Below are 27851 nucleotides of genomic sequence, written 5' to 3' on the forward strand. Positions count from 1 at the left end.
ACATAATCTTCGCATACGTCACAAGCATCTGGCTGCACATAACCGATTGGGCAATTATTTTGTGAAAAATTGCAATTATCACGATGAAAATTTCAAACAAATATTTCGGATGAGACGACGTGTTTTCCTCATAATTATGGAAGACCTCCTAAATCACGATGTAAATCCGTTACCCGAATGTTTTAGATGGTTTCATCAAAGACCTGATGCAAAAGCAGTGTTGAGTATTAGTACCAAATTAAAAATTACATCCACTTTACATTAGCTGGCATACGAAAACTCATCGGATGCGTTCGATGAGTATTTGCAAGTTTCGGAACGAGTGTCGCAAGAATGTCTATATAATTTCACTAGGTGCATTATACGTTTGTACGACGCTCATGAAAGACTTCATGAATTTTTGGGAATGCTTGGCAGCATAGATTGTATGCAATGGGCTTGGTCAAAATTTCCGAACGTTTGGAGAGGCTAATTTACTCGAGGTGGTTATGGCTACCCAACTATAATGCTTGAAGTCATTGCCTCGTATGATAACTGAATTTGACATGCTTACTTTGGTGTAGCAAGCTCAAACAATGACCTAAATGGTTTAAACGCTAGTGATTTGTTCAGCTCAATGCTTAGTGAGGAGATGCCAGACATTCCTTATACAATAAAGGGCAAAAGAGGCTAGGGTACTATTTAGCTGACGGGATTTACCCAACGTGGTTAATTCATTAAGGCGTATTCATGTGTAGGTGATCAAAGCATTCTTACTTTTCACAGAAAAAAGCTGGTGCTCTAAAGGATGTCGAGAGGACTTTCATTATTTTACAGGGTCGGTGGCATATTCTTTAACAACCGGCAAGGTATTATGAGGTGAATATTATAGACAGCTCATGTAGACGTGTATCATATTACACAACATGATTGTTGAAGACAACGATTGTAACATTGTGGAGAATGAATGGGTTACTTGTAACACCCTGATTTTTTTTGTTATATATATATATATATATATATCACAGCGGAAGATTGAATTACATAAATACCCTCAGGTAACATTTACAAACCATAGTTATCAATTTAGCTTAGTTAACGTTATTACAATATTTCAAAACGTTGGTGTTACGTGAAAATATTATAAAACCAGAAAACATCAGAGTTAAGCACGTAGTCAAACATGTCTTCAACCCAACAGCAACACCCATCCTAACCAGCAGTACCTAAACCTGCAAGGGGTGGAAATGTGGGGGGAATTAGCACACAGCTAAGTGAATGGATACTATCTAACAGACCAAGCATAAGCAACTGAACATGCAAGGGATCACAGATATGCTAACGTCCTGATCTAGCATATAATAACTGACAATATGATGATCGGTGGCTTGTACGAGCACATGACGTAGTTGATCAAGCTACAGTCTACCGATAGTCCGCTTTACTAATTTCACTGCATAACCGTCCAGACGCAACACATGCGTCCTTCTATGCTATACTGAACAATCAGTAACTCATGACCCGACCAGGCTACCACAGTCAACCTCACATCAACCCTACCTTGCCGCCTCGGTGGGTTTCCAACCTTGCCGCCTCGGTTGGTGTCCAGCTAATAGTGTGCACATAAGATCACAGATAAATAGTCATGCAATCGTCTTGAACTAGCATGGCAATATCTTACTACGCATGGTAATCGTAATGAACATAATCATAGTAATAAAGAGTCTGAACAAGTAGCGTGTCAGCTACTTAATACTCTATCCGAAGATAGACCCACTCACCGATTACCCGCAATTGAAGGTTCTCAGAGGTCTAATCTTTCTGAGCCTTCACCTTTTTGTTTATCACCTGTGAATCATCACATAATATCTCAAGTTAGTATTATATCCAAGTATTAATACACAACTTTACGTTCAACGGAAAATATTCACATAACAGGCAAGGTTTTCGAGCAACATGGGGTTCTCGAGCAAATTCGAGTTTTTCGAGCAAATCGAGTTTTTCGAACGAATTCGAGTTTTTCGAGCAGATCGAGTTTTTCGAGCGAATTCGAGTTTTTCGAGCAGTAACATATTTTCGAGCAAAAGGTTCTCGAGCACCCTTTTGAGCGAGTTTTCGAGCACTGTTTTCGAGCGAGTTTTTCGAGCACTGTTTTCGAGCAGCTTCTTCTTCACCATCAGCTTAGCTGATTTGGTGATTTTAAGCCAAAAAAACTCGATTTTGAGGTTTAGTCCAAATTTATGCATAAGGAAACATACTAATCATACATAAACACTTTTCCTAACTATAAACATCAAAATCTAACATCTACAATCAAGATTTGGGATTAATTCATCCCAAAATACCCATTTTATCATAAACTCAAAATCTAAAACACAATTCATCATTTTTGACAGGTTCTAACCTCAAAACCACATGAAAAACATCATATAAACTATATAGCAACTATTACTAACATCAATTAAGAATTACAAACACAAAACATGAAGATTCAAGCTTAATTTCATCAAAAACCCAATTTATACCCAAACCCATTTCTTAAAGAATTAAATCACGAATCTAAGCAAACAAACCTGGATAAATGATCACAAGGATGATAAGATTCAGATCCTAAAGCCTCTTAATTCAATTTGTGACTTGGATTAGATTAGGGTTTGGGAGTGAAAGAGTTTGGTACGTACTAGTTTTGAGAATTCTCTAGAAATGAGAAGAAGAAAGCAGTTTACACTATTAAGATGGTATTAAAACCCATACCCCACAACACACGGATATTTATCAGTTATCTAATATCTTTCGCACTTAATTTGGCAACCCTAACAGAGTCCAAATTTAACAAACAAACCATCTCTGTGACCCTTATCACAAACTGGTCTTAACCAACTAATCAATTAATAATAAACATATTATTAAAATAAAAGCATATTTTAACCACAAATATAAACCTAAGGGCAATTAAGTAATCTTACTTCTAACCCCGATTTCAGTCTGTTACAAATCCACCCCCCTTAAAGAGATTCCATCCTCGGAATCTGGTCTTAGTCAATCAGATGAGGGTAACGGGTCTTCATCAACTCTTCTGTCTCCCACGTCAAGTTAGACCCTAAACTGTGCTTCCATTCTACCAAAACCATCGGGATTTCTTTCCTTCTTAACTTAGTAACCTTTCTGTCGACCACTCGGATAGGTTCCTCAACTAACTTGTTACTCAAATCAACTTTCAAATCTACTAGCGGTACGATTTGTGTCTCGTCATCGACTTTACACTTACGCAAATAACACACATTGAAGGTATTATGAATACCAGCTAGATCAGAAGGAAGATCTAACACAACTGTCTGGTCATTAACCCTCTGAATAATCTTGAACGGTCCAATAAATCTCGGAGCTAACTTTCCTCACTTACCAAACCTGATAACACCCTTCCACGGCGAAACTTTCAAGTAAACACGATCACCTACCTCAAAGTTTACCGGACGTCTACGTGGATCAGCATACATCTTTTGTCTATCCCTGGCAGCTTTTAACTTTTCTCGCGCGATAGCAACTTTTTCGGCTGTCATTTGAACAATCTCGGGACCAGCAAACTGTTTCTCTCCAGCTTCTAACCAACAAGTCGGAGTTCTGCAACGACGGTCGTACAACATTTCGTAAGGTGGCATCCCTATGCTCGAATGATAAGAATTATTATACGCGAATTCAACCAACGGCAAATGTGTATCCCACGAACCACCATATTCTAATACACATGCTCTCAACATATCCTCTAGCGTCTGTATCGTTCGTTCACTCTGACCATCTGTCTGAGGATGATAAGCAGTACTCAGATTCACACGTGTACCTAGATTCTGTTTTAGACTATTCCAGAAGTTCGACACAAATCTAGAATCTCTGTCTGACACAATCGATAAAGGCACACATGCCGACTAATTATCTCTTTCACATATAAATCAGTAAGTTCGCTTAATGACGCTGTCTCACGAGTAGCAAGAAAATGAGCACTCTTGGTCAAACGATCAACTACTACCCAAATCATATCGTGTTTTCTCTGAGTTCTAGGTAATTTTGTCACAAAATCCATCATGATATGCTCCCATTTCCACTCTGGAATCTATAACTGACGCAACGAACCATACGGTTTCTGGTGTTCTGCCTTCACTTGCGCGCAAATATGACACTTTTCAACAAAACGAGCGATGTCTGATTTCATGGTCGGCCACCAATACATAGATTTAAGGTCATGATACATCTTATTACTGCCTGGATGTACTGTCAATCTAGATTTATGAGCTTCAGTTATGATCAAATCCCTCAAGTCTCCAAGCATAGGCACCCAAATACGGTTATTTAAAGTCTTAAGTCCACGAGAATCATCAATTAGGTCAAATTTTCGTTTAGTCATAAGTTCAGATTTAATATGTCCATCCTCCAAAGCACAGGCTTGAACTGTTTGTAGTTGATCAATCAAATCTGAAGTTATACTCAAACGCAGAAATTTCACATTCTCATCAGACTTTTTACGACTTAACGCATCTGCTACGACATTTGCTTTACCCGGATGGTATTTTATTTCACAATCATAGTCTTTGATAAGTTCTATCCACCGTCTATGTCGCATATTCAGTTCTTTCTGCGTGAAAATATGCTGGAGGCTCTTATGATCTGTACATATTACACACTTTGTACCATATAAGTAATGTCTCCAAAGCTTCAACGCAAATACCACTGCAGCCATTTCTAAATCATGAACCGGATAGTTACGTTCATGTGTCTTTAACTGACGAGAAGCGTGCGCGATAACTTTATCTCTCTGCATCAGTACACATCCCAACCCGGCAAATGACGCATCACAAAAAACCACAAAGTCATCTGAACCCTCTGGCAATGCTAACACTGGAGCCTGACACAACAACTGTTTCAGAGTCTGAAAAGCCTGTTCCTGTTGATCTCCCCATCAGAAACTTACATCCTTTCTAGTCAATTTGGTCATCGGACCCGCTATTTTAGAAAAATCTTTTATAAATCGGCGATAATAACCCGCAAGACCCAAAAAAACTCTTAACTTCTGTCGGCGTCTTCGGCGAATTCCAACCCATTACCGCTTCTATTTTTGACGGATCCACTTTAATACCTGCCTCACAGATAACATGACCCAGAAACTGCACCTCTCGAAGCCAAAACTCACACTTCGAGAACTTAGCGTATAACTGCTCTTTCTTTAACAACTCTAACACTAATCGAAGATGTGTCGCATGATCAGCTTCTGTCTTTGAATATACCAATATATCGTCGATAAACACAATAACAAACTGATCTAAATATGGTTTACAAACCCTGTTCATCAGATCCATGAAGACTGCTGGAGTATTCGTCAACCCGAATGGCATAACCAAGAACTCGTAATGCCCATATCTAGTTCTGAACGCTGTCTTCGGTATATCTGATTCTGCAACCCGAACCTGATGATAACCGGATCTAAGATCTATTTTCGAGAAACACGATGCACCCTACAGCTGATCGAACAAATCATCGATTCTAGGCAGAGGATACTTGCTCTTAACTGTCCTCTTGTTCAATTCTCGATAATCTATACACATTCTCAGCGAACCATCTTTCTTCTTTACAAACAACACTGGTGCACCCCACGGCGAAGAACTTGGTCTTATAAACCCTCTGTCTAACAGTTCTTGTATCTGAGACATCATCTCTCTGATTTCAGAAGGTGCTAACCTATAAGGAGCCTTAGCTATTGGAGTTGTTCCGGGAACTAACTCAATCTTATATTCTACTTCTCTTACTGGCGGCAACCCCGGTAATTCGTCAGGAAACACCTCAAGAAATTCCGAAACCACAGGAATATCAATAACAGATTTCTTCTCTATCTTAGCATCAATAACATAAGACATAAAAGACTCACATCCCTTAGAAAGTGACTTCCTCGCCTTCATCATAGAAATCAATGGAAAACTGAACCCACTTCGTTCCCCTCGGGCCACAATACGGGTTCCATCGATCAAACGGAAAGTCACAATCTTCTTATCACACTTAATGTGGGCCTTATGTAGGCTCATCCATTTCATCCCTAATACTACATCAAAACTAGGGATAGGCAACACTAAACAGGACATAGCAAGCGGTCTACCATCAATTTCTATACTAGCTCCAGACACATACGTTGTGACTAGAACCGTCTTACCATCAGCTACCTCTACTCTAACAGGCTCAGGCAGCACAGTAGTAGGTAACCCTAATTTAGTACAGAAATCTATAGACATAAATGTCCTATTTGCACCCGAATCAAACAATATTCTAGCAGGTATTGAGTTGATCAAGAACATACCGGTTATGATGTCATCATTATTAGTAGCGGCCTCAACTGTCATCTGAAAGGCCCTGGCTTCCGCAGTCGGTGGGTTCTTTCTTTTATGTCCACTTGAGGCTGTGGAACCCCCGACAGATGCCGAACGCGCCTCTGACCCTGCCCCGGAACTTGCGCCCTTTGACGCCTGACAACTTGCTGAACGATGACCCGGCTGATGACAACTCCAACAAACATTTTCTCTGAAGGAACACCCCTGAGATTCATGACCTACCATACCACATCTTAAACATCTTCTCGTTGCCTTAGAACACTGACCACTATGTGAAGACTTACAACCTTTACACCATTCTTTCTTTCCAGAACCTGAACCTGCTCCACCTTGGTTACCCTTACCCTTTTGTCTAAACCCAAACGATTTCTTAGACTTCGAACCTGATTGACTGGTAGCCTGACTACCATGTGGTACCACATTTCCCCAATTCATACCCCTAGCTGCTCTTACATCACTTTCTACCATCTTTGCCATCACAAAAGCTTGAGACAATGTCGGTGCTGACCTCACAAAGGTCCTATACTCTGGCAAGATCATGTTTACAAAGTGCTGAATTCGGGATTGTTCATCCGGCACCCATTGTTGCACAAATCTTAGCTTGTCCATGTATTTCTCAATCACCTCATCAATTGACATTTGCGGTGTCATCCGCATTTCTAGGAACTCCATCTTAATTCTATTCATGTCAAACACATTACAATATTGTTCACATACCTTCGCATAAAACTGTTCCCAAGTAATCATCTTAACTTGCTCTGGAGGGACACTAGCTATCACAGAATCCCACCACACCATTGCTCTATCTTTCAACAACCTGCTTGCATAAATCACCTTTAACTCAGGCTCACACTGACATGCATCAAATGCCTTTTCAACCTCCCGTAACCAATTGAGAGTCACGGCTGGGTCATTACTTCCTGAGAAAGGAGATGATCCACAATCCCTAAACTGTTTAAAGGTACATCTTTTTGGTGGCTGGTATTGTTGTTGGAATTGCTGTTGTGGGAATGGTTGTTGGTATGTAGGTGGCTGAACTTGGTTCATCATCATGGGATGTTGGTATTGGTAGTAGTTCTGTGGTGGCATGATATGCTGAGGGAATTGGTTCTGTAAAGGGTATTGGTAGTGGTTCTGGGTTATCTGTGGTACGACATGCGACTGTGCAGTGGCAAAACCTGGCGGTGTATCCTCATTTCCCGACTGTCTAGCTAACTCAAGATCAGCAATCTTTTCCTGAGCTTCCTTAAACTTTCCTTCAAGCTCATATACATAATCAGCATCATAAACTTCTACCTCATCCTCCACATCAGGAGCACTGAAGGTTCCGAGGTGGATCGGGTTTGTAGCATTCGCATCCCTGTTGTCTGCCATCTGTGCTACAAAACACTCGCACAAAAGCTTAGTAGATAACTGTTAGCTTACTAAACACTAACATGCACAACATCCTATATTCACTTAGCCCCCACCCCACGGACATGTTTGACTTAATTCAGGGTTTAGGAACAAATACGCGCACGTACTTACTGCTAAACCACGCTCTGATACCTGATACCAACTTGTAACACCCTGATTTTATATATATATATATATATATATATATATATATATATATATATATATATATATATATATATATATATATATATATATATATATATCACAGCGGAAGACTGAATTACATAAATACCCTCAGGTAACATTTACAAACCATAGTTATCAATTTAGCTTAGTTAACGTTATTACAATATTCCAAAATGTTGGTGTTACGTGAAAACATTATAAAACCAGAAAACATCAGAGTTAAGCACGTAGTCAAACATGTCTTCAACCCAACAGCAACACCCATCCTAACCAGCAGTACCTAAACCTGCAAGGGATGGAAATGTGGGGGGAATTAGCACACAGCTAAGTGAATGGATACTATCTAACAGACCAAGCATAAGCAACTGAACATGCAAGGGATCACAGATATGCTAACGTCCTGATCTAGCATATAATAACTGACAATATGAGGATCGGCGGCTTGTACGAGCACACGACGTAGTTGATCAAGCTACAGTCTACCGATAGTCCGCTTTACTAATTTCCTTGCATAACCGTCCAGACGCAACACATGCGTCCTTCTATGCTATACTGAACAATCAGTAACTCATGACCCGACCAGGCTACCACAGTCGACCTCACATCAACCCTACCTTGCCGCCTCGGTGGGTTCCCAACCTTGCCGCCTCGATTGGTGTCCAACTAATAGTGTGCACATAAGATCACAGATAAATAGTCATGCAATCGTCCTAACTAGCATGGCAATATCTTACTACGCATGGTAATCGTAATGAACATAATCATAGTAATAAAGAGTCTGAACAAGTAGCGTGTCAGCTACTTAATACTCTATCCGAAGATAGACCCACTCACCGATTACCCGCAATTGAAGGTTCTCAGAGGTCTAATCTTTCTGAGCCTTCACCTTTTTGTTTATCACCTGTGAATCATCACATAATATCTCAAGTTAGTATTATATCCAAGTATTAATACACAACTTTACGTTCAACGGAAAATATTCACATAACAGGCAAGGTTTTCGAGCAACATGGGGTTCTCGAGCAAATTCGAGTTTTTCGAGCAAATCGAGTTTTTCGAGCGAATTCGAGTTTTTCGAGCAGATCGAGTTTTTCGAGCGAATTCGAGTTTTTCGAGCAGTAACATGTTTTCGAGCAAAAGGTTCTTGAGCACCCTTTCGAGTGAGTTTTCGAGCACTGTTTTCGAGCGAGTTTTTCGAGCACTGTTTTCGAGCAGCTTCTTCTTCACCATCAGCTTCGCTTATTTGGTGATTTTAAGCCAAAAAAACTCGATTTGGAGGTTTATAGTCCAAATTTATGCATAAGGAAACATACTAATCATACCTAAACACTTTTCCTAACTATAAACATCAAAATCTAACATCTACAATCAAGATTTGGGATTAATTCATCCCAAAATACCCATTTTATCATAAACTCAAAATCTAAAACACAATTCATCATTTTTGACAGGTTCTAACCTCAAAACCACTTGAAAAACATCAAATAAACTATATAGCAACTATTACTAACATCAATTAAGCATTACAAACACAAAACATGAAGATTCAAGCTTAATTTCATCAAAAACCCACTTTATACCCAAACCCATTTCTTAAAGAATTAAATCACGAATCTAAGCAAACAAACCTGGATAAATGATCACAAGGATGATAAGATTCAGATCCTAAAGCCTCTTAATTCAATTTGTGACTTGGATTAGATTAGGGTTTGAGAGTGAAAGAGTTTGGTACGTACTAGTTTTGAGAATTCTCTAGAAATGAGAAGAAGAAAGCAGTTTACACTATTAAGATGGTATTAAAACTCATACCCCACAACACACGGGTATTTATCAGTTATCTAATATCTTTTGCACTTAATTTGGCAACCCTAACGGAGTCCAAATTTAACAAACAAACCATCTCTGTGACCCTTGTCACAAACTGGTCTTAACCAACTAATCAATTAATAATAAACATATTATTAAAATAAAAGCATATTTTAACCATAAATATAAACCTAAGGGCAATTAAGTAATCTTACTTCTAACCCCGGTTTCAGTCTGTTACATTTATCAACCGGCTTCTAATATGCAACGTACTTGGATCGAAAGGTTTACTGTTGAAGAAATAAGGAACTACGAGTTGATTTGGTTGAACGTTGTGGTCTATTCGAGAATAAGTGTTATTTTTTTGAATTTTAATTTATTTAATTTGTTTATTTCAAATATTGTTTTATTGAAAATAAATTAAATAGAAACAAAATTATTAAAAATAAATAAAATAATAAAAATGGAAATTGAACGACATCTCCACTTTTTCTCACCAATGTCAATTTCAGTGTCTCATGACTTTAAAACGGACACCGAAATAGGTTGTCACGACACCTCGTGCTCTTATAGCCTAAGCCTAGTGGTATTCGAGGAGCCTTTCAATCAAAGAGGTTGGGGGTTCAATCATCGTCTAGATCATATTGATGGATTAATAGGTATTATGCGTGTAAGATGTCGATCCGATCTATAAAGAAAAAACATTCAAAGTAATTCCAAGTCTGGATATTGACAACGTTGGATACCAACAATAATTTTATTACTAAAACTTATATTCAAATATTCAATTCACACTACAAATACAACTCCTACTGTCATAATATATATACCCATATGTACCAAAGAAGATATCTTCAATCACATATAGCTCAAACATGGGGGTAGTAAAGAATACTCAAGAGCTCGAAAATGGCGATGGATTGACGAGAAGCGATGTAAATTTGATAGCGGATGAAGCAAAAATGGCAGACGATAACGAGGGATCGAAGGGAAATGAAATAGAGTCGATAGAGATGGTATTTAAGGACACTGTTATACCATCGTGGAAAGAACAATTAACTTTTAGAGCGTTCATAGTGAGTTTAGGATTAGGCGTGATGTTTAGTTTCATCGTAATGAAACTATCTCTCACTACGGGTATCATTCCATCATTGAATGTGGCCGCGGGTTTGTTAGGTTTTTTCTTTGTTAAGACATGGACGAAGATGTTAGAACAATGCGGGTGGTTGAAACATCCGTTTACTAGGCAGGAGAATACTGTTATTCAAACGTGCGTTGTTGCAACTTCAGGGATCGCATTTAGTGGTATGTTCACTAAATTACTACTTATAAGTATACTCATAATCATCTCCTTCGTAGATTATTTTAGTTATGTTTTCTGATAAAAAAATCGAGCTATCACAAAGCACGAATAGGATTTTCACAAAAAGAATAATAACAAAATAAGTCCATATCAAATGAATGGGTCATGGGACATTAACAAGCTGCAGGCTGAAATGTCCCGTTCTTATTGATTAAAAACGTTCCATATTAATTGATTTCGTTGCGAGGTTTTGACCTCTATATGAGACGTTTTTCAAAAACTGCATTCATTTTTAAAACAAACCATAACCTTTATTTCATAGATAAAGGTTTTAAAAAGCTTTACGTAGATTATCAAATAATGATAATCTAAAATATCCTGTTTACACACGACCATTACATAATGGTTTACAATACAAATATGTTACAACAAAATAAGTTTCTTGAATGCAGTTTTTACACAATATCATACAAGTATGGACTCCAAATCTCGTCCTTATTTAAGTATGCGACAGCGGAAGCTCCTAATAATCACCTGAGAATAAACATGCTTAAAACGTCAACAAAAATGTTGGTGAGTTATAGGTTTAACCTATATATATCAAATCATAATAATAGACCACAAGATTTCATATTTCAATACACATCCCATACATAGAGATAAAAATCATTCATATGGTGAACACCTGGTAACCGACATTAACAAGATGCATATATAAGAATATCCCCATCATTCCGGGACACCCTTCGGATATGATATAAATTTCGAAGTACTAAAGCATCCGGTTCTTTGGATGGGGTTTGTTAGGCCCAATAGATCTATCTTTAGGATTCGCGTCAATTAGGGTGTCTGTTCCCTAATTCTTAGATTACCAGACTTAATAAAAAGGGGCATATTCGATTTCGATAATTCAACCATAGAATGTAGTTTCACGTACTTGTGTCTATTTTGTAAATCATTTATAAAACCTGCATGTATTCTCATCCCAAAAATATTAGATTTTAAAAGTGGGACTATAACTCACTTTCACAGATTTTTTACTTCGTCGGGAAGTAAGACTTGGCCACTGGTTGATTCACGAACCTATAACAATATATACATATATATCAAAGTATGTTCAAAATATATTTACAACACTTTTAATATATTTTGATGTTTTAAGTTTATTAAGTCAGCTGTCCTCGTTAGTAACCTACAACTAGTTGTCCACAGTTAGATGTACAGAAATAAATCGATAAATATTATCTTGAATCAATCCACGACCCAGTGTATACGTATCTCAGTATTGATCACAATTCAAACTATATATATTTTGGAATCAACCTCAACCCTGTATAGCTAACTCCAACATTCACATATAGAGTGTCTATGGTTGTTCCGAAATATATATAGATGTGTCGACATGATAGGTCGAAACATTGTATACGTGTCTATGGTATCTCAAGATTACATAATATACAATACAAGTTAATTAAGTTATGGTTGGAATAGATTTGTTACCAATTTTAACGTAGCTAAAATGAGAAAAATTATCCAATCTTGTTTTACCCATAACTTCTTCATTTTAAATCCGTTTTGAGTGAATCAAATTGCTATGGTTTCATATTGAACTCTATTTTATGAATCTAAATAGAAAAAGTATAGGTTTATAGTCGGAAAAATAAGTTACAAGTCGTTTTTGTAAAGGTAGTCATTTCAGTCGAAAGAACGACGTTTAGATGACCATTTTAGAAAACATACTTCCACTTTGAGTTTAACCATAATTTTTGGATATAGTTTCATGTTCATAATAAAAATCATTTTCTCAGAATAACAAATTTTAAATCAAAGTTTATCATAGTTTTTAATTAACTAACCCAAAACAGCCCGCGGTGTTACTACGACGGCGTAAATCCGGTTTTACGGTGTTTTTCGTGTTTCCAGGTTTTAAATCATTAAGTTAGCATATCATATAGATATAGAACATGTGTTTAGTTGATTTTAAAAGTCAAGTTAGAAGGATTAACTTTTGTTTGCGAACAAGTTTAAAATTAACTAAACTATGTTCTAGTGATTACAAGTTTAAACCTTCGAATAAGATAGCTTTATATGTATGAATCGAATGATGTTATGAACATCATTACTACCTTAAGTTCCTTGGATAAACCTACTGGAAAAGAGAAAAATGGATCTAGCTTCAACGGATCCTTGGATGGCTCGAAGTTCTTGAAGCAGAATCATGACACGAAAACAAGTTCAAGTAAGATCATCACTTGAAATAAGATTGTTATAGTTATAGAAATTGAACCAAAGTTTGAATATGATTATTACCTTGTATTAGAATGATAACCTACTGTAAGAAACAAAGATTTCTTGAGGTTGGATGATCACCTTACAAGATTGGAAGTGAGCTAGCAAACTCGAAAGTATTCTTGATTTTATGTAACTAGAACTTGTAAAATATATGAAGAACACTTAGAACTTGAAGATAGAACTTGAGAGAGATCAATTAGATGAATAAAATTGAAGAATGAAAGTGTTTGTAGGTGTTTTTGGTCGTTGGTGTATGGATTAGATATAAAGGATATGTAATTTTGTTTTCATGTAAATAAGTCATGAATGATTACTCATATTTTTGTAATTTTATGAGATATTTCATGCTAGTTGCCAAATGATGGTTCCCACATGTGTTAGGTGACTCACATGGGCTGCTAAGAACTGATCATTGGAGTGTATATACCAATAGTACATACATCTAAAAGCTGTGTATTGTACGAGTACAAATACGGGTGCATACGAGTAGAATTGTTGATGAAACTGAACGAGGATGTAATTGTAAGCATTTTTGTTAAGTAGAAGTATTTTGATAAGTGTCTTGAATTCTTTCAAAAGTGTATGAATACATATTAAAACACTACATGTATATACATTTTAACTGAGTCGTTAAGTCATCGTTAGTCGTTACATGTAAATGTTGTTTTGAAACCTTTAGGTTAATGATCTTGTTGAATGTTGTTAACCCATTGTTTATTATAACAAATGAGATGTTAAATTGTTATATTATCATGATATTATGATATATAATATATCTCAGTATGATGTATATACAGTTAAATGTCGTTACAACGATAATCGTTACATATATGTCTCGTTTCGAAATCATTAAGTTAGTAGTCTTATTTTTACATATGTATTTCATTGTTAATACACTTAATAATATATTTAATTATCATTTAACATAATTAACCAAGTGTATCAATATCTTAATATGATTCATATGTACCTAGTAAGACGTTGTTATAACGATAATCGTTATATATATCGTTTTCGAGTTTCTTAAATTAATAGTCTCATTTTTATGTATATAACTCATTGTTAAAATACCTAATGAGATACATACTTATAATAAAAACATGTTAACTATATATATAACCATATATATGTCATCGTATAGTTTTTACAAGTTTTAACGTTCGTGAATCACCGGTCAACTTGGGTGGTCAATTGTCTATATGAAACATATTTCAATTAATCAAGTCTTAAAAAGTTTGATTGCTTAACATGTTGGAAACATTTAATCATGTAAATATCAATCTCAATTAATATATATAAACATGGAAAAGTTCGGGTCACTACAGTACCTACCCGTTAAATAAATTTCGTCCCGAAATTTTAAGCTGTTGAAGGTGTTGACGAATCTTCTGGAAATAGATGCGGGTATTTCTTCTTCATCTGATCTTCACGCTCCCAGGTGAACTCGGGTCCTCTACGAGCATTCCATCGAACCTTAACAATTGGTATCTTGTTTTGCTTAAGTCTTTTAACCTCACGATCCATTATTTCGACTGGTTCTTCGATGAATTGAAGTTTTTCGTTGATTTGGATTTCATCTAACGGAATAGTGAGATCTTCTTTAGCAAAACATTTCTTCAAATTCGAGACGTGGAAAGTGTTATGTACAGCCGCGAGTTGTTGAGGTAACTCAAGTCGGTAAGCTACTGGTCTGACACGATCAATAATCTTGAATGGTCCAATATACCTTGGATTTAATTTCCCTCGTTTACCAAATCGAACAACGCCTTTCCAAGGTGCAACTTTAAGCATGACCATCTCTCCAATTTCAAATTCTATATCTTTTCTTTTAATGTCAGCGTAGCTCTTTTGTCGACTTTGGGCGGTTTTCAACCGTTGTTGAATTTGGATGATCTTCTCGGTAGTTTCTTGTATAATCTCCGGACCCGTAATCTGTCTATCCCCCACTTCACTCCAACAAATCGGAGACCTGCACTTTCTACCATAAAGTGCTTCAAACGGCGCCATCTCAATGCTTGAATGGTAGCTGTTGTTGTAGGAAAATTCTGCTAACGGTAGATGTCGATCCCAACTGTTTCCGAAATCAATAACACATGCTCGTAGCATGTCTTCAAGGGTTTGTATCGTCCTTTCGCTCTGCCCATCAGTTTGTGGATGATAGGCAGTACTCATGTCTAGACGAGTTCCTAATGCTTGCTGTAATGTCTGCCAGAATCTTGAAATAAATCTGCCATCCCTATCAGAGATAATAGAGATTGGTATTCCATGTCTGGATACGACTTCCTTCAAATACAGTCGTGCTAACTTCTCCATCTTGTCATCTTCTCTTATTGGCAGAAAGTGTGCTGATTTGGTGAGACGATCAACTATTACCCAAATAGTATCAAAACCACTTGCAGTCCTTAGCAATTTAGTGATGAAATCCATGGTAATGTTTTCCCATTTCCATTCTGGGATTTCGGGTTGTTAAAGTAGACCTGATGGTTTCTGAAGCTCAGCTTTGACCTTAGAACACGTCAAACATTCTCCTACGTATTTAGCAACATCGGCTTTCATACCCGGCCACCAAAAATGTTTCTTGAGATCCTTGTACATCTTCCCCGTTCCAGGATGTATTGAGTATCTGGTTTTATGAGCTTCTCTAAGTACCATTTCTCTCATATCTCTAAATTTTGGTACCCAAATCCTTTCAGCCCTATACCGGGTTCCGTCTTCCTGAATATTAAGATGCTTCTCCGATCCTTTGGGTATTTCATCCTTTAAATTTCCCTCTTTTAAAACTCCTTGTTGCGCCTCCTTTATTTGAGTAGTAAGGTTATTATGAATCATTATATTCATAGATTTTACTCGAATGGGTTCTCTGTCCTTCCTGCTCAAGGCATCGGCCACCACATTTGCCTTCCCCGGGTGGTAACGAATCTCAAAGTCGTAATCATTCAACAATTCAATCCACCTACGCTGCCTCATATTCAGTTGTTTCTGATTAAATATGTGTTGAAGACTTTTGTGGTCGGTATATATAATACTTTTGACCCCATATAAGTAGTGCCTCCAAGTCTTTAATGCAAAAACAACCGCTCCTAATTCCAAATCATGCGTCATATAATTTTGTTCGTGAATCTTCAATTGTCTAGACGCATAAGCAATCACCTTCGTTCGTTGCATTAATACACAACCGAGACCTTGCTTTGATGCGTCACAATAAATCACAAAATCATCATTCCCTTCAGGCAATGACAATATAGGTGCCGTAGTTAGCTTTTTCTTCAATAACTGAAACGCTTTCTCTTGTTCATCATTCCATTCAAATTTCTTCCCTTTACGCGTTAATGCAGTCAAGGGTTTTGCTATTCTGGAAAAGTCTTGGATGAACCTTCTGTAGTAACCAGCTAATCCTAAAAACTGGCGTATGTGTTTCGGAGTTTTCGGGGTTTCCCACTTTTCAACCGTTTCTATCTTTGCCGGATCCACCTTAATACCTTCTTTGTTCACTATGTGACCGAGGAATTGAACTTCTTCCAACCAAAATGCACACTTTGAAAACTTAGCGTACAATTCTTCTTTCCTCAATACTTCTAACACCTTTCTCAAATGTTCACCGTGTTCTTGGTCATTCTTTGAGTAAATAAGTATGTCATCAATGAAAACAATGACAAACTTGGCAAGGTATGGTCCACACACTCGGTTCATAAGGTCCATGAACACAGCTGGTGCATTAGTTAAACCAAATGGCATGACCATAAACTCGTAATGACCGTAACGTGTTCTGAAAGCAGTCTTTGGAATATCATCTTCTTTCACCCGCATTTGATGATACTCAGAACGTAAGTCAATCTTTGAATAAACAGACGAGCCTTGTAGTTGATCAAATAAGTCGTCGATTCTCGGTAGTGGGTAGCGGTTCTTGATGGTAAGTTTGTTCAACTCTCGGTAGTCGATACACAACCTGAATGTACCATCTTTCTTCTTGACAAACAAAACAGGAGCTCCCCACGGTGATGTGCTTGGTCGAATAAAACCACGCTCTAAAAGTTCTTGTAATTGGCTTTGCAGTTCTTTCATCTCGCTGGGTGCGAGTCTGTAAGGAGCACGAGCTATTGGTGCAGCTCCTGGTACAAGATCTATTTGAAATTCAACGGATCGATGTGGGGGTAATCCCGGTAATTCTTTCGGAAATACATTGGGAAATTCTTTTGCAATGGAAACATCATTGATGCTCTTTTCTTCAGTTTGTACTTTCTCGACGTGTGCTAGAACAGCATAGCAACCTTTTCTTATTAGTTTTTGTGCCTTCAAATTACTAATAAGATGTAGCTTCGTGTTGCCCTTTTCTCCGTACACCATTAAGGGTTTTCCTTTTTCTCGTATAATGCGAATTGCATTTTTGTAACAGACGATCTCTGCTTTCACTTCTTTCAACCAGTCCATACCGATTATCACATCAAAACTCCCTAACTCTACTGGTATCAAATCAATCTTAAATGTTTCGCTAACCAGTTTAATTTCTCGATTCCGACATATATTATCTGCTGAAATTAATTTACCATTTGCTAATTCGAGTAAAAATTTACTATCCAAAGGCGTCAATGGACAACTTAATTTAGCACAAAAATCTCTACTCATATAGCTTCTATCCGCACCCGAATCAAATAAAACGTAAGCAGATTTATTGTCAATAAGAAACGTACCCGTAACAAGCTCCGGGTCTTCCTGTGCCTCTGCCGCATTAATATTGAAAACTCTTCCTCGGCCTTGTCCATTCGTGTTCTCCTGTTTCGGGCAATTTCTAATAATGTGGCCCAGTTTTCCACATTTATAACAAACTACATTGGCATAACTTGCTCCGACACTACTTGCTCCGCCATTACTCGTTCCGACACCATTTGTTCCTTTCGTTCTATTAACCCCTGGTCCGTAGACCTCACACTTCGCCGCGCTATGACCATTTCTTTTACACTTGTTGCAAAATTTGGTGCAAAACCCCGAGTGATACTTTTCACACCTTTGGCATAGTTGCTTCTGATTGTTGTTGTTGTTGCGGTTATTATTGTTGTTGGGATGATTGTTGTAGTTGTTGTTGTTGTTGTTGTTGTTGTTGTTGTTGTTGTTGTTGTTGTTGTTGTTGTTGTTGTTGTTGTTGTTGTTGTTGTTGTTGTTGTTGTTGTATTGGTGATTCTTATCACCGTTTTCCTCCCACTTTCTTTTGACTTGCTTCACATTGGCCTCTTCAGCAGTATGTTCTTTAATTCTTTCTTCAATCTGGTTCACTAGTTTGTGAGCCATTCTACATGCCTGTTGTATGGAGGCGGGCTCGTGTGAACTTATATCTTCTTGGATTCTTTCCGGTAATCCTTTCACAAACGCGTCGATCTTCTCTTCCTCATCTTCGAACGCTCCAGGACACAATAGGCACAATTCTGTGAATCGTCTTTCGTACGTGGTAATATCAAATCCTTGGGTTCGTAATCCTCTAAGTTCCATCTTGAGCTTATTGACCTCGGTTCTGGGACGGTACTTCTCGTTCATCAAGTGCTTGAATGCTGACCACGGTAGTGCATAAGCATCATCTTGTCCCACTTGCTCTAGATAGGTATTCCACCATGTTAACGCAGAACCTGTGAAGGTATGCGTAGCGTACTTCACTTTGTCCTCTTCAGTACACTTACTTATGGCAAACACCGATTCGACCTTCTCGGTCCACCGTTTCAATCCGATCGGTCCTTCGGTTCCATCAAATTCCAAAGGTTTGCAGGCAGTGAATTCTTTGTAGGTGCATCCTACACGATTTCCTGTACTGCTAGATCCAAGGTTATTGTTGGTATGTAGCGCAGCCTGTACTGCGGCTATGTTTGAAGCTAGAAAAGTACGGAATTCCTCTTCATTCATATTCACGGTGTGTCGAGTAGTCGGTGCCATTTCCTTCAAAATAGTCAAATGGAACAAGTTAATCATACAGAATATTAAGAGTAGTTAATAGTATTTCGTAGCATAATATGAACTCATTTATAAAAGCTTTTTCTTCATATTAGCGTTTTATAAGTTTAAATTCGGGTAGTACCTACCCGTTAAGTTCATACTTAGTAGCTAATATAGAATTCAACTACTACAATTCTATATGAAAAACTGATTATAATAATATTTCGCGTTCAAACTTTTATACAATATTTTACAAACTTACAATACCGCTTATTTTACATAAAGCATGAAATATAGCACACAATAACTTTGATACAAGATAGTTGTGAAGATAATTCTAGCTAGTACACAAGTATTTCAGCAAAGGCAATAAAGACACGTAATTCATACGTCCAGAAACAAGTCATGCATTCTGGTTTTACTAGGACTACTTCCCATCCTTGGTCTTGTGCAACATAACCGTTATGGCCGTTTATAAGACAGCGTGTTGTAACGTCGTCAAAGGGAAGAGGGTTACGTAATGTCCAACAGTCCCGTAATAATCTAAAAACCTCATTTCTTACCCCAATTACCGACTCCGTCACTTGTGGAAACGTTTTGTTTAATAGTTGTAGCCCGATGTTCTTGTTCTCACTTTGGTGAGAAGCGAACATTACTAATCCGTAAGCATAACATGCTTCTTTATGTTGCATGTTAGCCACTTTTTCTAAATCACGAAGTCCAATATTCGGATATATTGAGTCAAAATAATTTCTTAACCCGTTGCGTAAAATAGCATTTGGGTTCCCCGCAATATATGCGTCAAAGTAAACACATCGTAACTTATGGGTTTCCCAATGTGATATCCCCCATCTTTCAAACGAAAGTCTCTTATACACCAAGACATTCTTGGAACGTTCTTCGAATGTCTTACAAACTGATCTCGCCTTAAATAGTTGTGCCGAGGAATTCTGGCCGACTCTAGACAAGATTTCATCAATCATGTCTCCGGGTAGGTCTCTTAAAATATTGGGTTGTCTATCCATTTTGTGTTTTTAAACTGTAAAATAGACAAGAGTTAGATTCATAAAAAAATACTTATTAATACAAGCAATTTTTACATATATCATAAAGCATAAGAACACTATATTACATATATTACACCACACGAATACAACTATCTTATTCCGACTCGCTCGTTTCTTCTTCTTCGGTTTTGGTTCGTTTTGCCAAGTTTCTAGGGATATATGATGTTCCCCTAATACGAGCCGTCGTTGTCCACATTGGTTTAGAAAAACCTGGTGGTTTAGAGGTTCCCGGGTCATTGTTACAACTTAAGAACTTCGAGGGTTGACGATACATATAAAGTTCATCGGGGTTGGAATTAGATTTCTCTATTTTTATGCCCTTTCCCTTATTATTTTCTTTTGCCTTTTTAAATTCAGTTGGGGTAATTTCTATAACATCATTGGAATTCTCGTCGGAATCCGATTCATCGGAGAATTGGTAATCCTCCCAATATTTTGCTTCCTTGGCGGAAACACCATTGACCATAATTAACCTTGGTCGGTTGGTTGAGGATTCTCTTTTACTTAACCGTTTTATTATTTCCCCCACCGGTTCCGATTCTTCTTCCGGTTCCGATTCTTCGTCCGGTTCCGATTCTTCTTCCGGTTCCGACTCTTCTTCCGGTTCCTCTTCGGGAACTTGTGAATCAGTCCACGAATCATTCCAATTTACATTTGACTCTTCATTATTATTAGGTGAGTCAATGGGACTTGTTCTAGAGGTAGACATCTATCACATAATATCAAACACGTTAAGAGATTAATATATCACATAATATTCATATGTTAAAAATATATAGTTTCCAACAAAAATGTTAAGCAATCATTTTTAAAGAAAACACGGTCGAAGTCCAGAATCACTAATGCATCCTAACAAACTAGATAAGACACACTAATGCAAATTTTCTGGTTCTCTAAGACCAACGCTCGGATACCAACTGAAATGTCCCGTTCTTATTGATTAAAAACGTTCCATATTAATTGATTTCGTTGCGAGGTTTTGACCTCTATATGAGACGTTTTTCAAAAACTGCATTCATTTTTAAAACAAACCATAACCTTTATTTCATAGATAAAGGTTTTAAAAAGCTTTACGTAGATTATAAAATAATGATAATCTAAAATATCCTGTTTACACACGACCATTACATAATGGTTTACAATACAAATATGTTACAACAAAATAAGTTTCATGAATGCAGTTTTTACACAATATCATACAAGTATGGACTCCAAATCTCGTCCTTATTTAAGTATGCGACAGCGGAAGCTCTTAATAATCACCTGAGAATAAACATGCTTAAAACGTCAACAAAAATGTTGGTGAGTTATAGGTTAAACCTATATATATCAAATCATAATAATAGACCACAAGATTTCATATTTCAATACACATCCCATACATAGAGATAAAAATCATTCATATGGTGAACACCTGGTAACCGACATTAACAAGATGCATATATAAGAATATCCCCATCATTCCGGGACACCCTTCGGATATGATATAAATTTCGAAGTACTAAAGCATCCGGTTCTTTGGATGGGGTTTGTTAGGCCCAATAGATCTATCTTTAGGATTCGCGTCAATTAGGGTGTCTGTTCCCTAATTCTTAGATTACCAGACTTAATAAAAAGGGGCATATTCGATTTCGATAATTCAACCATAGAATGTAGTTTCACGTACTTGTGTCTATTTTGTAAATCATTTATAAAACCTGCATGTATTCTCATCCCAAAAATATTAGATTTTAAAAGTGGGACTATAACTCACTTTCACAGATTTTTTACTTCGTCGGGAAGTAAGACTTGGCCACTGGTTGATTCACGAACCTATAACAATATATACATATATATCAAAGTATGTTCAAAATATATTTACAACACTTTTAATATATTTTGATGTTTTAAGTTTATTAAGTCAGCTGTCCTCGTTAGTAACCTACAACTAGTTGTCCACAGTTAGATGTACAGAAATAAATCGATAAATATTATCTTGAATCAATCCACGACCCAGTGTATACGTATCTCAGTATTGATCACAACTCAAACTATATATATTTTGGAATCAACCTCAACCCTGTATAGCTAACTCCAACATTCACATATAGAGTGTCTATGGTTGTTCCGAAATATATATAGATGTGTCGACATGATAGGTCGAAACATTGTATACGTGTCTATGGTATCTCAAGATTACATAATATACAATACAAGTTAATTAAGTTATGGTTGGAATAGATTTGTTACCAATTTTAACGTAGCTAAAATGAGAAAAATTATCCAATCTTGTTTTACCCATAACTTCTTCATTTTAAATCCGTTTTGAGTGAATCAAATTCCTATGGTTTCATATTGAACTCTATTTTATGAATCTAAACAGAAAAATTATAGGTTTATAGTCGGAAAAATAAGTTACAAGTCGTTTTTGTAAAGGTAGTCATTTCAGTCGAAAGAACGACGTTTAGATGACCATTTTAGAAAACATACTTCCACTTTGAGTTTAACCATAATTTTTGGATATAGTTTCATGTTCATAATAAAAATCATTTTCTCAGAATAAAAACTTTTAAATCAAAGTTTATCATAGTTTTTAATTAACTAACCCAAAACAGCCCGCGGTGTTACTACGACGGCGTAAATCCGGTTTTACGGTGTTTTTCGTGTTTCCAGGTTTTAAATCATTAAGTTAGCATATCATATAGATATAGAACATGTGTTTAGTTGATTTTAAAAGTCAAGTTAGAAGGATTAACTTTTGTTTGCGAACAAGTTTAAAATTAACTAAACTATGTTCTAGTGATTACAAGTTTAAACCTTCGAATAAGATAGCTTTATATGTATGAATCGAATGATGTTATGAACATCATTACTACCTTAAGTTCCTTGGATAAACCTACTGGAAAAGAGAAAAATGGATCTAGCTTCAACGGATCCTTGGATGGCTCGAAGTTCTTGAAGCAGAATCATGACACGAAAACAAGTTCACGTAAGATCATCACTTGAAATAAGATTGTTATAGTTATAGAAATTGAACCAAAGTTTGAATATGATTATTAACTTGTATTAGAATGATAACCTACTGTAAGAAACAAAGATTTCTTGAGGTTGGATGATCACCTTACAAGATTGGAAGTGAGCTAGCAAACTTGAAAGTATTCTTGATTTTATGTAACTAGAACTTGTAAAATATATGAAGAACACTTAGAACTTGAAGATAGAACTTGAGAGAGATCAATTAGATGAAGAAAATTGAAGAATGAAAGTGTTTGTAGGTGTTTTTGGTCGTTGGTGTATGGATTAGATATAAAGGATATGTAATTTTGTTTTCATGTAAATAAGTCATGAATGATTACTCATATTTTTGTAATTTTATGAGATATTTCATGCTAGTTGCCAAATGATGGTTCCCACATGTGTTAGGTGACTCACATGGGCTGCTAAGAGCTGATCATTGGAGTGTATATACCAATAGTACATACATCTAAAAGCTGTGTATTGTACGAGTACAAATACGGGTGCATACGAGTAGAATTGTTGATGAAACTGAACGAGGATGTAATTGTAAGCATTTTTGTTAAGTAGAAGTATTTTGATAAGTGTCTTGAATTCTTTCAAAAGTGTATGAATACATATTAAAACACTACATGTATATACATTTTAACTGAGTCGTTAAGTCATCGTTAGTCGTTACATGTAAATGTTGTTTTGAAACCTTTAGGTTAATGATCTTGTTGAATGTTGTTAACCCATTGTTTATTATAACAAATGAGATGTTAAATTGTTATATTATCATGATATTATGATATATAATATATCTCAGTATGATGTATATACAGTTAAATGTCGTTACAACGATAATCGTTACATATATGTCTCGTTTCGAAATCATTAAGTTAGTAGTCTTATTTTTACATATGTATTTCATTGTTAATACACTTAATAATATATTTACTTATCATTTAACATAATTAACCAAGTGTATCAATATCTTAATATGATTCATATGTACCTAGTAAGACGTTGTTATAACGATAATCGTTATATATATCGTTTTCGAGTTTCTTAAATTAATAGTCTCATTTTTATGTATATAACTCATTGTTAAAATACCTAATGAGATACATACTTATAATAAAAACATGTTAACTATATATATAACCATATATATGTAATCGTATAGTTTTTACAAGTTTTAACGTTCGTGAATCACCGGTCAACTTGGGTGGTCAATTGTCTATATGAAACATATTTCAATTAATCAAGTCTTAACAAGTTTGATTGCTTAACATGTTGGAAACATTTAATCATGTAAATATCAATCTCAATTAATATATATAAACATGGAAAAGTTCGGGTCACTACACAGGCCAGCTGAAAAACAAGAAGAAAACTCTTGTTATATGATTTTTTTAAGTTAATTTTTTCTCTTAGTTAATAGACTCCAAAATAAAATATACAAGAAAATTTAGGCACCAAAAGGCTTCCGGCCCAGCGGTATCAAGGAGTCTGATTAACTTTGAGGTTATGAGTTCGAGTCCTTAAAATGAGTGTGTGTTTCATGTTCCAAAAAAAAAAAAAAAGAATGTAGGTTTCTTCATTTCTGGTTATATCTCTTATGCTGCAATACAAATTTATTAAAGTGAAAAAGAAAAAAAGATATATAATGAAAAATTTGACATTTGGAGGTTGTCGTAAATTTGACAGGAGGTTTTGGGAGTTACTTATTGGGAATGAGCGACGCCGTTGCAGATAATTCATCAGATGCTGACTCACCTTACAGAAGTATTAGCACAAAGAACCCGAGCTTAGGTTGGATGATTAGTTTTCTCTTCATCGTTAGTTTTATTGGCCTTTGCTCTGTTGTTCGTCTTCGAAAGGTTAGTAATTAATCCAACCAAAAGTTTTGAAAACGACGAAGAATAAAACAAGATTATTAAACAAATTTTAATGGGTTGTATGTAGATCATGATCATTGACTTCAAGCTGATATACCCAAGTGGAACTGCAACCGCTCATCTCATTAACAGCTTTCATACCCCTCAGGGTGCCAAGCTTGCCAAGTATATTACTAATAAACCTCTTTCAAATTTCATTAGCTATAATTGTTCTTACCAAATTTTAAAATAAAAATGTTCTTACATGATTGTATCACTGTATATTATAGTGATGCAATCAAGTAAGAACATTTTTTATTCTATCACATATTTCTTTAAGAACATATGAGGAACTGTTTATGAATTATGATAATGCATGCAGGAAACAAGTGAGTGCATTAGGGAAGTTCTTTTCTTTCAGCTTCTTATGGAGTTTCTTTCAATGGTTCTTTGCTTCAAATGGAGAAGAATGTGGGTTTGCGAATTTCCCCACTTTTGGTCTCAAAGCGAGAGATAACACGTACGTAATTACTCTTAGAACTTACTCTTAGTAAGTATGTATTATGCCGATATGACATCAATATATCATGGTTGTAAAAGGCCCCCAACTAGTGACTAGTTGGGAATGTTGAAGTAGTCTGATTAATCTCTGACTTGGACAATTTATTTGCTCAAAGTTGTCAAAAGTCCAATTTAGTTTATCAAATCGGATTTATTAGTTTAAAGTCAGATTTATTTAGTCAAATACAGTCAAAGTTGATCAACGTGATGCTAGTCCCGACTAGTCTTCAATTTGACTGATTAATCTCTACAAGGTCTCGACTAACTAGTCCTCAATTAGCGATTTTTACAACCATGCAATATAATTTAGACAAGTTATGTCTTATGGTAATTGGTAAGAGATGCTTTTCAATCAGGAAGTTCTTTCACTAACAGAATTTATTTTTATATGGTGTTATGTTTCGATTGATTATATAGATTGAAATTAAAATGCAAAATGCAGGTTTTCCTTTGATTTCTCAACTATGTATGTTGGGGTAGGGATGATATGTCCATACATTATAAACGTGTCGTTACTTCTTGGAGCAATCCTTTCATGGGGGATCATGTGGCCTATCATCGAGGACAAACGAGGCAGCTGGTACGACAAGGATCTCAAACCGGGAAGTTTCCATGGCCTCCAAGGATACAAGGTACACATAAAAGTCTTATCATGAACTTATTAAGTGTGAACATTGCTATCTGTATATGTTTAACTTCCAAGTAATTGCAGGTTTTCACTGCTATAGCCATCATTCTTGGAGATGGACTCTACAACTTTGTTAAAGTACTCGGAAAAACTTTAATCGCATTGCGTGGTCAGATGAAAAACAAAGAAGCACAAACCGTTCTTCCAGTGGCTGCAGATGGCTCAAAAACGGATGATACGGCAGCTATATCTTTCGACGACCAACGTAGGACACAAGTCTTTATGAAGGACCAGATCCCAACATGGGTAGCTATCGTAGGGTATGTGGGCATTGCGGCAGTTGCCACAATTGCCCTCCCATATATCTTCAAGCCACTTGAATGGTATTATGTTATTGTGCTTTATATTATGGCTCCAGCGTTAGCGTTTTGTAACGCGTACGGATGCGGGCTTACCGACTGGTCGTTGGCTTCAACTTACGGAAAGTTGGGTATTTTTCTAATTGGGGCATGGGCGGGTGCATCGAACGGTGGTGTTTTGGCAGGGTTAGCTGCTTGTGGGGTTATGATGAACATAGTATCAACAGCTGCAGACCTTATGCAGGATTTTAAAACTGGTTACTTGACTATGGCTTCCCCAAGGTCCATGTTTATGAGTCAAGTGATTGGGACCACAATGGGGTGCGTCATTGCACCATGTGTGTTTTGGATATTTAATAGTGCATTCCCAGATATTGGTAAGACAGGATCCGAGTATCCAGCACCGTATGCTCTAGTGTATAGGAATCTAGCTACATTGGGAGTTGAAGGGTTTGATGCACTTCCTAGGCATTGTTTACAACTTTGTTACGGGTTTTTTGCAGCCGCAATTGTTATAAATCTGGTTCGAGACAAAGCACCGAAGAAGTACGCTCGGTTTATTCCAATTCCTATGGCAATGGCAATACCGTTTTATATTGGTTCCTATTTCGCCATTGATATGTGCATTGGGAGTTTGATTCTTTTCATATGGGAAAAAAGGAATAAAACAGAAGCCACTGCTTTTGGTCCGGCGGTGGCTTCTGGTTTGATTTGTGGAGAAGGGGTATGGTCGGTTCCTAAGGCTGTATTAGCGTTGCTAAAGGTGGGACCCCCAATTTGCATGAGGTTTTTATCGAGAAAGGGGAATGTAAAGCTTGATGACTTCGTAGCGACGCTAGGTCGTTAGCTTCTTACAATGCACTTCGTTTGATACTCGTGTTGATCATTATGTTTTATGCTGGTTTTCTTAGTATTTGAATTGAAGATATGAATATAATTATATTGAATAAATGTATGTAATTCTATTCTATTCTATTCTATGTATCATTAAAAGAACAATCAAAATTTATTTAACAAAATGTATGAAATGTGACGAACAGTACAAGAAAAATGGGTTTTTAGAATTTTTCGTCTAGACCCTATAAAGTTTGGCTTCTAAAAACTATTTAATAGGACGGATGTGTTTTTGGGT

At 36.5% G+C, this 27851-nt stretch overlaps 1 protein-coding gene across 1 annotated transcript; it reads left to right on the forward strand.

The window, feature by feature from the left end:
- Positions 1-10664: 10664 nt before the first annotated feature.
- LOC139856946 (probable metal-nicotianamine transporter YSL7) lies at positions 10665-27612 on the forward strand. The gene is made up of 6 exons (XM_071845659.1): positions 10665-11042; positions 25002-25174; positions 25260-25357; positions 25554-25691; positions 26175-26364; positions 26445-27612. Exons 1-6 carry the CDS (start codon positions 10700-10702, stop codon positions 27564-27566), a joined length of 2064 nt encoding a protein of 687 aa, XP_071701760.1. The 5' UTR covers positions 10665-10699; the 3' UTR covers positions 27567-27612.
- Positions 27613-27851: the final 239 nt, after the last annotated feature.

Source organism: Rutidosis leptorrhynchoides, chromosome 7, assembly GCF_046630445.1.
Source record: "Rutidosis leptorrhynchoides isolate AG116_Rl617_1_P2 chromosome 7, CSIRO_AGI_Rlap_v1, whole genome shotgun sequence".
In the NCBI taxonomy this organism is placed as follows: domain Eukaryota; kingdom Viridiplantae; phylum Streptophyta; class Magnoliopsida; order Asterales; family Asteraceae; genus Rutidosis; species Rutidosis leptorrhynchoides.

Bases quoted from the DNA above. Each gene is read 5' to 3' on its own strand.
- LOC139856946 (XM_071845659.1), top strand. From the start codon at position 10,700: ATGGCAGACGATAACGAGGGATCGAAGGGAAATGAAATAGAGTCGATA. The intron at 11,043-25,001 runs GTATGTTCACTA...TAAATTTGACAG, and splicing joins TTCAGGGATCGCATTTAGTG to GAGGTTTTGGGAGTTACTTA. The intron at 25,358-25,553 runs GTATATTACTAA...TAATGCATGCAG, and splicing joins CAGGGTGCCAAGCTTGCCAA to GAAACAAGTGAGTGCATTAG.